This window comes from Vanellus vanellus, assembly GCF_965231255.1.
Source record: "Vanellus vanellus genome assembly, chromosome: 7".
Taxonomy (NCBI): domain Eukaryota; kingdom Metazoa; phylum Chordata; class Aves; order Charadriiformes; family Charadriidae; genus Vanellus; species Vanellus vanellus.
Genome location: NC_138912.1, coordinates 31,017,366 through 31,029,126, shown reverse-complemented (window position 1 = coordinate 31,029,126; position 11,761 = coordinate 31,017,366). Strand labels below are relative to the sequence as shown.

The window sequence follows — 11,761 nt, the reverse complement described above, 5'->3', positions numbered from 1 at the left end:
TCAATAAATCCTGAATCTAATTCAGGGAAAAATCCTTAATGGAAACTGACAATGGAAACTGGCCAGTCTGAGTACACAGAGACTACAGTATAGTGCTTTTTTAAAAAGTATTTGTGAACTGTGAAAAGCAGGAAGCCCAGGCAGAAGGTCAACAAAGATTATAGTTTCCAATGCATGTATTTCCATCTTAAATGGTTTCTTTTTCTTCTCCACCATTTCTTGCAGACCTCTCTTTTTTGCCATGTCAGCTGACAGCCACCAGCTCCACACTCATTCCTACCAGGACACACTAAGTTCTACTTGTCACGGTCTCTTGAATGTCAACAGTCACCCCCTGTCAAAGAGCTCCTCAAGTCTGGCCTGTACCGGGCAATCAACTTTAGAGGAAAGGCAAAGCAACAAACAGGAGCTGAAGAAAAGCCACAGTAGCACCATCTGCCATACTCCAGGAAATGAGAGTGACGCCAGGAGTGTGCCGAGTCTTGGATGGTCCTTCTCGCAGCCTGGGATGATGGGACTTGGATCAGTGGTCCAAACCATAAGCGATCAGTCAGCCGACAACAATTCACAGAGCGGAACTAAGACTACAAACCATTTTCTTATCGCTGAACAGTCCCCGGCATCCCGGGAAGTGGGGGACGCTAAGATGTGTGTAAAGAGCAGCACTGTTGAGAATGTTTCTTCAGCCTGCATTGTACACCACCAAAACATGTGTGAAATGGAAGAACCAGGAACTGCCCTTCAGAGAAGCCACTCAGACCTAACTTGCAGCTGCAGACAGCAGACTTATGTTACTCACATAGAAACCAGTGCTACTCACTCCAGCCTAAGCTCTTCTAGCTGCAGGCATGGTCCACCGGTGGCTAGGCTGTCTTTCCAAACACAGAGATATGGATCAGAAACAAACGAAAATACATCTCACTATCAAAACCTTGTGACTCATCTTCCAGTTCTACCTAGAGACCAAAAAGTACCCACAAATAGCTTTGACAGTGGTGGTATTCCACGTAACACTACTGTTTACACAGATCCTGGAACATTTCACACTGCCGTTCTGGGACCCCACATGCCTGGAAACGGTTTCTCAAACAGGACAATGTTCAGTCAAGCCACTGGGATTATTCATGGTGGTCTGACGTATGGTAATATTCCAAACTCTGCGTACTCACCCATGGTGATGACAGTTCATAACAATTCTGCAGGGCCCTGTAATATAAGGCAGGACCCTTGTATGAAAGTAGATGCCACCATCCCTGCCTACTGCCATTCTTTGCCCATACCATCTATACAGCTTGTTCCACGGTTGGTATGCTCGGTTAGCGAGTCGGGAAAAGAGCAGACAGCACCTGGCTATTTTCACTCGTTTTCTACTTCAGACATTCTGACATATCCTAAGTTGGTGTCTTCAGTAAGTGAATCTGGCCTGGATGCCAAGAGAGTCCTGAAGTGCTGCAGCATTCCTGGAGAACAACTGCAACATGCTCAACACTGCGCTCAGCAGGAGAGCACGCCTCCAGAAGCAAAGGCTGCCCGTGTTGCCTTTAGTAGCCCGCGAGGTGCGGGCATGGCAACGACAACTAAGGATATGTGGACTATGACCTCTATGAATGATTTAACCAAAGGACTGAAACCAGCTCTTGAGCGTAGAGATGCCGAGGTACAAACTCTTCCAACCGTGGAATGCAAATCAGTGGCAACAAGCCCAGCAGCTGCCGCAGAAGGCCACTCACACGTGTTCCCAGAGGTAAACCTGGAGCAAGACTTGGAGGACCCCAAATCTCCAGTACGTGAAGTGAGATGGGATGATGAAGGAATGACATGGGAAGTGTATGGGGCTTCTGTGGATCCAGAAGTCCTTGGGTTAGCCATTCAAAAACATCTTGAAATTCAAATAGAACAATTCCAGACAGAGCCTTCTGAGCTGGCTGGGAAAAGTAACGAGGAGCCATCTTCTGATAAAATGGGGAAAAAAAGGCCGTTCAGAACAATGATGCATTCCCTGAGATATCCGAGCTGTTGTGCTCGTTCCAGTACTGCAGTGGAGTGAGCACGGCTGTAGGACAGCTGTGCTGCTTTTAAAGTGTAAATAAACACCGACTCTTATGTTTTAACGCAGTACATGTGGACAATGCCCTTTGGGGTAAGTGGGAAAAGTGACCATCAAATACACATCAAAGCAAGGAAAAACCCATGGCTGGGCCATATAACAGAGGACATAAAGTTGTACCTGCATCATGCCACCTGAATGCTCTTGACTGTATTTAATGTAGCGCTGTTTTATTCTTCTGTTAGTTTTAAATTAGATTGTAAGGAATGATACTTCTTTTCTAAATGATGCATCTTTTTAAAATAATGATTTTTTTTCTGTATTTTCATAATTTAGGGTTAGAAAACAAAGTTAGAAAATTATGCTTTAATCAAAGTTCTTAGCTTTCAATCCTACTCCCTTAAATTGTTTTGGGAGCTACTTTGCTGTTAATTTATAATAATGCTGACTATAAACCCACTTTAACAGTAGACAAAATGACAAACTAGTGTAATGCTATATGACAAAGCATTGTAACTTTTGCTACGTAATTCTGAAGTAATTTTGATATTGTTAGTCTGAACTCTTCTCTTTGCAAGCTGATGTACAGTTGGAGGATGCTCCTGCAACTTTCAAATTAGTTTGTAGTTATGATGAATTACACTCTAAATATCCAGAACTGATGTTTACCAAGTGATTGACACAAATGTACAGTATTACCAAAGACGTCTCATGTAATGTGAATTACTTCTTGAATGCTTGCTTATTAGAGACATGAAACAAAAGCTGTTCAGATTAGTCTGTCACATTATCATGTCCTCCAAATCATAAGCAGTTTTGTTTTGCTTATATTAAAAGTAATTTCTAGTGAATTATTTTATGTGCATCTATCCTGAACAGTGGTTATTTTGTTGTTGTGTAAACCACAGGTGACAGCTTGTAACCTTTGCTCGTCTTCTGTTCCCTATCTGGTTTGACGTCAAGTGTCTGCTGAAAGCGAGACTTTGTGTCTCACCAAAGTACAGCTCTAAGGTTATTTGTTCTGAGTGCCTTGGTCATATGGGCAGCTTAAAGATTTCTTTTTGCTCAAAAACAACTTTGCAGACAACTTCCCAGTGAGAAACCTTTTATGATACCGTAATGCAGCCATAGTGCAGGGCCTGTTTGCAGTGAAAGGTTTGTCAAGGAAGCTGAGACTATTATTGACAGTGTCATGTGTGGCTTTTGGTCAATGCCTAAGATTCTTCAGGAAACTAGGAATGTGCAATATCTTTTGATGAAGAGAGAGGAGGGACATTCATTTCTGTCTCAAAGGAAAACTTGCAGTGTCAGAGAACTTACTGCTGTAGAATTACCCATTCTTCTTTGACTGTGTGTGGTTGTGCTTTTGTTGGTTTGGTTTTCATCCCAGCTTCCTAATACAATAAGTTATGTCTATGTCTATGTATCATTCACCTAATGTGTATATGAACAGGAGTCCCTGGTGCTTAAGATAGTTCTAAAATTTCAGCTAGAAAATCCTTAAATATAGGAGCTGCTAGCTGGGATGCGCTGTGCTGCATTAACTTAATAACGTAGAGTAGTTCAAGACCAAATTTTCATCCCTGGACAAAGTGGAATTAAACAGAGCTGGGTTTCATGAAACTCGCTTTGAGTTCAGGAGGCTTCATTCAGGCCCTGGGACTTTGGCCTCAAAAAAGTCTGAACTCAAAACGACTTTGATGCAAAACAAGTCTGAAACCACTGGACTAGACGCCTTACTCAGGGTACCTCTATATCTGTGAGCATCCAAGTTTTGATAATGATCCTAGATGTTAAAGATCCTTTTATTAAAGCTTTACTAGAAGTAGAGAAGTAATGAGTAACTAAAAAAGTCACTTCCACTGGCATTTAGCTAGACAGTTTCTATATGGGCTTATTTTATGGGCCAGAGTATCATAAGCAGTACCAAACATTGATTATTTTTTTTTTTTTTCCTTTCTTCAAATATTACACTTAGAGAATTTTAAGCATTATAATGGCATAAAACCTTGTGTTGTCTGTTAGCTTGTCCACAGGTGTGCAGGAGAATTAAAGATTTGAACAGTTAAACTAAAGCTTTAAAATGTCAACTGTACCTTGCTCCCATGACCATCATAACCCATACTGTTAGGCGATTTGACATGCGGAATAATCTTGATTCTCCTTCCCACCCATCCCAAGCACTCCTCTAAATTAAAACCCCCGACTCTAGGAAGACGATAAAATAGGACCAATACCAAACTGGTCAGAAAGAGATAGTTTGCAGAAGGGACTGGAACAATATAGCCAAGGCCCTCGAGAGCTTTGCTTGTTGTATGCTGTAAAAGCTGGGAAAACTCTTAAATTTCATACAGCTCTACTGTGAATTACCTATGGTTTATGCATTAGTATGGATTTGCTATTACAGTGCTAAACACTGGTTATCGTTCCTGGATGAGAGAAATAAATGACAAACAAGGGGAAAGGACACCAATGACTTGCTAATCAAGAAAAACAGATGCTCGCTCATTACAGGCATTGTGAGTCTTGAGGACACTAATTGGAGTTGCTGTCGGTAACAAAAATAGTGTTTGTGTTTGAGGATTTCCTATGCTTTTGGAAAGGATTAAAATACAAGCCATATTAACAGAGACTGGGGAGGAACCCCAAACAAAATCCTCATCTGAGTATTAACTACATGGATAAAATAAGTTGTTTCATTTGTATCATGGATACCTCTTAAAAAGGGAATTTGGATTCACTTTGCATTTGGGTTCAATTTTTTTTTTCTTAATTTAAATGCAGTCAGGTTGTATATTAAGTATTCTTCGTATTAGAGCTCTGTTCAAGTGTTATTCTTGTAAATGTGAGAACTCTGACTCTGTTTTTTAATGTTTTCTAACTTAGAAAGATGCAAATCCCTTATATTCTGCTTTTAAATATAAAAAAAAGTAGAAGGACAACTTACATTGGATTTATAACTGAACGGGCCAATGCTGAACACAGATGCTTGTCAAGCTAGGGTGAAACCAGGGTGTACTATTCTCTTGAGCCCAGTCAAAAACCAGTTTGGATCACACCACGCTGCCTCTGCTGCCCAGCCTGGGTGCTCGGGTCGCGTTCACAGCTCACCAAGTCGGGCCTGCCTTTCACACAAATCCTGGGTGAGGGCTGCACCGGCACACTGGGAGCTTAACGCATTTGCCTCAGGGCTCCTTCTTTCCCTTGAAAGATGGGAACAGCCACCTGGTAATGCGGTATTTGGGATATGTTATATCATCCCTAGATGCTGACTAATGTCTCTAGAGGGACTGAACTCTTCATAGGACTTAATGGCTACAGGATTGATAATGGGCTGAGATGCTCAGCTTCTGCACAGATTGAAGGGAATTGATACTGATACCAGTATGCTGATGAAATAGCTCTGCAAAAGAGTTACAATAATTCATTTTGCTCTGCATTATTATCTTGCTGTAGTAACAAAGGAGATGTGTCACCATATTTACTGTTACCATTGGAACCACAGCACTGGAACAGGCTGCCCAGGGAGGTTGTGGAGTCTCCTTCTCTGGAGACATTCAAAACTCGCCTGGACGCCTTCCTGTGCAACCTCATCTAGGTGTTCCTGCTCTGACGGGGGGATTGGACTAGATGATCTTTTGAGGTCCCTTCCAATCCCTAGCATACTGTGATACTGTGATACCATTCCTGGAGGAGAGGCCAAAACTTGTCAGACATTTGACACTGACTGACTTTGTTGCACAGCTATAATTTGAGATAATATTTTGACTGTGGGGTAAATACTGAAATAGAGGATATCCTCTCCATGTTTTAAATAAAAACCTTCAATAGTTAAGTCAATTCTCTTAAAAACAAACAAACAAAAAAAACCCCAAAACAAACAAGTAAGTTGCTTGGTCAATGTCACATCAGTTAGTTTTTAAAACATTGTATTTATTTGTTTTGGTCTTCTGAAAATGTCAATTTGTTCTGAGAAAGGGCTTTCTAGAGTTGTTTGTGACAAGTTGCTTTATGGCTGGGGATCAGATGAGAGGGCCACTGAACCAAATTCCCTCTGGCCCCAGTAACGCGGGTGCCCCCATAACAGACTTACCAGCAATTCCTGCTGCCCCAGGGCAATGAGGAGACGGCAGCAGGGATGGGGATGTGCAGCTGAGGGGTGCTCTGAAGCTGGCAGCCCCATGACGGGGTTGCTGGGGGCTCTCTCACACCCCTGGTTCAGTCTGCGGTGTTTGCAGACCACTTGCCTGTGGCCTCGTGCTGCTGCAAGAGACCTTTTAGTTGCTACAGCCTGGACCTGAGCTGGCTCTGCTAAGGATGGCCACAGATATCACCCTTCATACGCGGGTTTTGCTTCAGGAACCCCTACTTATCATCCTTCCAGATGTAGCTTAAGAAATTGTGTGTTGTACAGCTGGAGCAACGCCGCTCTGTGCCCATGGTCCTCTGAGGTGGGAGCGAGGGGGACGGCAAATGTACCCAGCTGTTCTGTGCCCAGCTGTGACCAGAGATGTTTCAGGGGAAAAAAGGCATCTCCACTGTACAGAGAGGGGAACGTATTTCTTCCTGCTCACTTCTCTGCTTATAGCCAGTAAGAAATAATGGCAAGCTGGACTAATTGCATTATTGGATAGACATTTAGTCTTTTAAATCCAAAGCAGTAATGACCTGCCTGAAGACGTGCTGAGGTAAGAGGCCTTCTGGATGTTACTCCCTGTTAAAGATGGAATAAGAAACGCCACGTAGTTTCGCTTAGGAAAAGCAGTGTGCGCTGAGGTTGGGATAAAGCAGCATCTCGGCGCAGAGACTCGACCCAGGGACCCTGGCTCCACGCAGGGAGCGGGGCCAGGTGCCCTCCAGACACTGCCAGTCCCCTCTCTCAGGAGCTTTTCCAACTGTGAAATTGCAATGTTAATACTTCATTACCATCTGTTCCTTTCAGACATGTTGAGGTGATTAATTTGTCGTCTTAAGCCCCTTGAAAATGAAAGCAGTCTATTAGTGCTAAGTAATACTGTTAATTGGCAAGAGAGAAGGAGGCAGCATGTGGGTTTATGAGCTGGAAATAAATAATTCTAATCGACTCTTACAGTACCAGTTAAATAACTTGGTGGGACTTGCTGCGTCAGTCACTTGTGTCTTTCTCTTTCACGGGACTTCAGGGCTGTAAGAGCGAAGCGAGTTTTGGTTTCTAAGTTTTCTTTCTCTTCCCTCTATTTGGAACTATGGATCTGAAATGAAGAACGCAATGTGCCTATTGAGCTTCTTTCCAAAGCCTTGTTATTTACACCGCACAAGACCCAGCTGACCCTCTGCAAATAAGGAGAACCTAATGCCTGTGAGCTGCTGCGTAGAGCCCTGGGCTGCTCGTGTCTGCAAGCACTGCGTACCTGCTGAGGGAGGGAGCCGTGGTGCTTTCTGCTGATGCTATAGTCCGGGGCATCCCGCTTCCCTGCCCTCCAACAGCGGGGAGCTCTACCGAGCCACGTGGTTTGTAAAGGGGAAGAGATGGGTAAACTTCATGGGTTAATGAGAATTTTGTTCCTTTTCTCGCTCAAAAAGAAACTTGCAGCCAAAAATTCTGCCCAGTATAAAAATGGGTGTGCTATTTTTTCATCTCTACAAGCTGGAATGAGCGCATCTGTTTTCTGTGGGGCGGCACCCCTGCCCCGGGCAAAACCAGTGCTGCGGAGCCCTGTCTTCTTCTGGGAGCTCCTTCCCAAGACTAAGGACACAGTCGCTTCTGGCTTTTACTGCCGCTCTGCGTCAGTGAAGGGAATGGTGCGCATCCTTTGCCATGGTCACTTGGGTGTCCAGCTTCCATCTTTCTCAAGCTGTAGAAGTGCTGGGTCTTGAGCCGACAGCCATCACATGTACAAGGGCCAATGTGTTCAGATAGCAGAGCACTAAGCTGTAGCTTGTAAGTCTTTAGAAGCATTAATCCTATCTAATGTGTGACCTAAACAGATGTCATCTATCTTATTATCAACCTTTCCATGTACTACGGGCTACGCCACTCGGACGACATGTGGAGGAAGCTTAGAAAACAAAGGGGGGAAGCACAAGCGAGGAAATGGCACTGCAGACCTCCATCCTGTTCCAGCCACCTCCTGCTCGCCTGCAGGCAGAAAAGACAACTCCAGCATCCCCCGTGTCGCGGGTGGCTCAGCGGTGTAATGGAAAAGAGATTTTTGTCCCCCGTGGTGTTAAAGGTAGTGTAACGTAACAAATCTGGGTCAAGCGCTTTGGAGAACTCCTGCTGGCCTGATGGGATTCCATCTCCAAGCTCCACCTGGCGCTCAGCGGCTGCGCACAGCCTGGCAGTATGGACCTGCTCTTGGTCCCCTGCATGTTCTGGTCCCTGCTCACCTCTGACAATTTTTACTGTAAAGCAGAGATGGGGTCACAGCTCCCTGCACAGTGACCCTGGACCAAACTCCCTTTTGTTTGCGCTTTCCAGGGCACGGCTGCTGATAGGCAGCTCTTTGCAGGGCACGGAGCGTACGGAACCATCCGGGCTTGGGTGCCGTGATCTGACCCGCACTGTACCGCCCTGACAGCAAGGGCAGGAGCTGGCGTTTCTCCTCCTTCCCCTGCCACAGACACAACACCCTCGGTAATGACATGTGCATAAAAAGTCAGGCCTTTCATCTCCTCTCACTGCTTTTTTCAATGGTTGTAGGTAATTTGCTTACCCGGCCCCTGGCGCTGGCTGTAGCGCAAACTACTCCACCCCGGATTGGGCCTGAGCAGAAATCCCTGCACAAAGGTAAATTAAATGCTGTCTTGTGTTCACATCGCCTGGAAAACCCTACAAATGCTATTGCCTCAGAGAATACAATTTTAGGAACTTCCTGTACCTTAATTTGAATTCATGGTCACGAATGGGGTTATGTTGTAATTTCTTCCTTGTTTTCATAGTGACCTGGTTTTGCTAAATTTTATGCTTTTTTTTTTTTTCAGTATCAACCTCACTCTAACAGTAGAATTAGGGGTTACTTTAGTGTCACGCTGCTGTAGCTGCTTTCTTAAAAAGGATCTTGGAAAAAGATGAGACAAGTGTTTCTGAGAAAGCAGAAGAGACCTGTTTTGATTGTGTGACGCCTGTTGTTCAACAACCCACTTCTCCACTGAAATGAGAACAATCCCAAGAGCCATAACACAGCCCAGTTGTCAGATAAAACAGCCCTTGTACTTCAAGCCTGCACTGAGAATCCTTTCCTGCCCCAATTTTGACCAGAATATGTGTGTGTGTGTGTGTGTGTGTATATATGTATGGGGGGAAAAGACGTTCACAATGTTTCGTGACCAAAATCACACAGCTGTTTCACTACAGTCTGTCTGTGACAGAACCAGTTTTCTGCAGTAGGTCGAAGCTTTGTAAAAGCAGTTTTAGGTTAGTTAAAACTGTTTGAAATCCCACGCTGTTTACACGCCTGCCTCCCTCCCAGTGCAAGCCCCTCGCCGCTGTGCCAGAAAGCGGCGACGTGCATCTCCTCTGCTTTCCCCTCCCTGGAGGCCCTTCCCTCCTGTTCGAATATGGGCACTTGTGGTGGGGCCAGCGCCCCACTTGAGTCACCAGGTCTGCTCCTTCCCCACGTGATTTCTCCTCATTAGGTTCTTATTCAAGCTTTTTGTTATTTCTCTCATAGAAATATTGAATATCTGGGTATTATATACTTTTATGTGAAATAAAGGATATTAAATTTGGAGGCTCCTCCCCTGTGCCAGACACCAGCTTTTTCCTGTATCGCTTTCCCACCTTTCTAGCATCACAGAAGCCAACTGTCTTTTGAGGAAGATGATTAATAATAACCTCGTATAGTTTAAACTTATCTCTTCAACCCTGCCGTAACAAGCAGGAGGTAATGAACAATCTGGAGAATACATTGTGCAGGATCAAGTGCTTTTGTTTGTTGGTTTGTTTTCTGATTAAAATGCAAAGTGAGTCAATTTTTTTTCACAGATAATGTCTTGAAATCAACTCAAATTTAGTTTCATGCCCAGTTATCGAACACTAACTGCTCTCCATTAGCCTGCATCTCAGCTGTCCTCCAAGCAGCCAAACACAAAGCGACTGCCCTGTCCCAAAAGCCAGTCACTTGCAGGCTCAGAGGCATGGGAGGTTTTACCCCCAAAACCCAGCTCTTCAGGAAACCATATGTCTCTGAAATTTTAGCATGGAGCTCTACCCTTGCATGGGAAACTTTTCGATTGATATTCCAATTTCTTAAATTTACAGCATTTCTAACACCCCAAGTGCGCCAGGCAGTTAGTCAAAAAATGACCGTGTGGTATATGTGGAACATGACTAAGGATTTAGGTTTAATATTTATCTCCTTCCTCAATATTTCAAGTTGCAGGAGCCACTGAGTCTGGGATCAATGAGCCGCTGGTGGGATGTGACTTTGCTTATTGGATGTATTTCTCTGTGTGTTGTAGACTGGCCAGCAAGCTGTGGCAGAGGGTATTTTCAGCCAAACACCGCAGGGAGAGTTATATCAGGCACTGACACAAAGCCACACTCCTGGCCTCGGAAACTCTCATTACAGGTATGCACAGCCTTTACGACAATTTTTCAGTGACACAAATATCAAAGTTTTGGAAGAAGTTGCTGATGAAGTCAGTAACGCACTTACTGACAAAGAACGCTCTGTGCTGGCGCGTTTTTGTGTAGCAATTGGGCCATTCCTGCTGCCACTGAAGAATGCGTCAAGCCTATTGTAACCCACAAAGCATACGTGGACATTCCCCTCGCTTGCAAAGCGCGTGCGAGTTGCAGTACCTGTCCATCATATCTGAACCGAGTGTGCTTTCTGCTTGGTTGGTGGGAAGACATTTAATTTCCGGCCAGCAGAGGATCTCCTGGTTCTGCAAAAGGATATGTGTATAGGAAGTTGTTGCTGTTTGAGATGCATCTACCAGCTGACGCTTTGGAGGGTTTCAGGAGGGAAAAATTAATAACAAAAAAGCAGAACAAAATGGGTGAGGATTAAAATGGCTGTACCCATGGTTTTGTTGTAGAGAACGTGGGGGACCCTTAGGAAAACCTACTTGCCTAGGCATCTATCACGCAAAGATGCTGTGTTGACAAACATCTGAATGTGTGGGTATGTGCTGACCAACATGTCTGTGCCAACGGAGCCCTAATACCTTCCTTGCACACGTGATGAAGCAGTACACAAATAAAGGTATTTCCCTCTACAATTGCAAGTAACCCCTATTGCAAGAGGGAGAGCATTTCCACTATCACAAGTTAAATCTGTTCCTTTTCTCTGTCCCTCTACTCAGGGGTGACACTTCTTGGGTTAAATCATCTGTTGGTATTTTTAGCATTGGTATGTTTGGACCACAAGTAAGAGATTTGTTTGCATCTGTGGTGCAATTCACGAAGGCGGGATTCGCACTGCAGTCCATTGCTTCCAGAAGTAAGTTCTGCCTTTGGTTTGACTTCCTGGACAAGATACAGAAAACCTTTCTGGGAACCTCTTTAAATGAAAGATGTGTGTGGAGTTGGGTGTATTCTGTACTTCTGTTTCATGTGAAGTGGGACAGGCTATACGTGGGATAGACAAATAGACAGCAATTTAAAAAAGGTTGCAGAAACGAGACATCCTTAAACTAGAGGAAGGAAAAAGGCCAAGTGCGGGTGCAGAAAAAGGTTATGAAAACATCTATGTATGGAAACATTTGTTGGGGAGTTCAAAAGTATTT

The 11,761-nt window shown here is 44.2% G+C and overlaps 1 protein-coding gene across 1 annotated transcript; it reads left to right on the top strand.

Annotated features, from left to right (window-relative positions):
- Positions 1 to 241: 241 nt before the first annotated feature.
- On the top strand, positions 242 to 2,619 carry GPRIN2 (G protein regulated inducer of neurite outgrowth 2; the record flags this gene model as incomplete). Its single annotated transcript, XM_082486540.1, has 1 exon — positions 242 to 2,619. The coding sequence occupies one exon, from the start codon at positions 242 to 244 to the stop codon at positions 2,045 to 2,047; it is 1,806 nt and encodes a 601-aa protein (XP_082342666.1). The 3' UTR covers positions 2,048 to 2,619.
- Between the last annotated feature and the right edge of the window lie 9,142 nt (positions 2,620 to 11,761).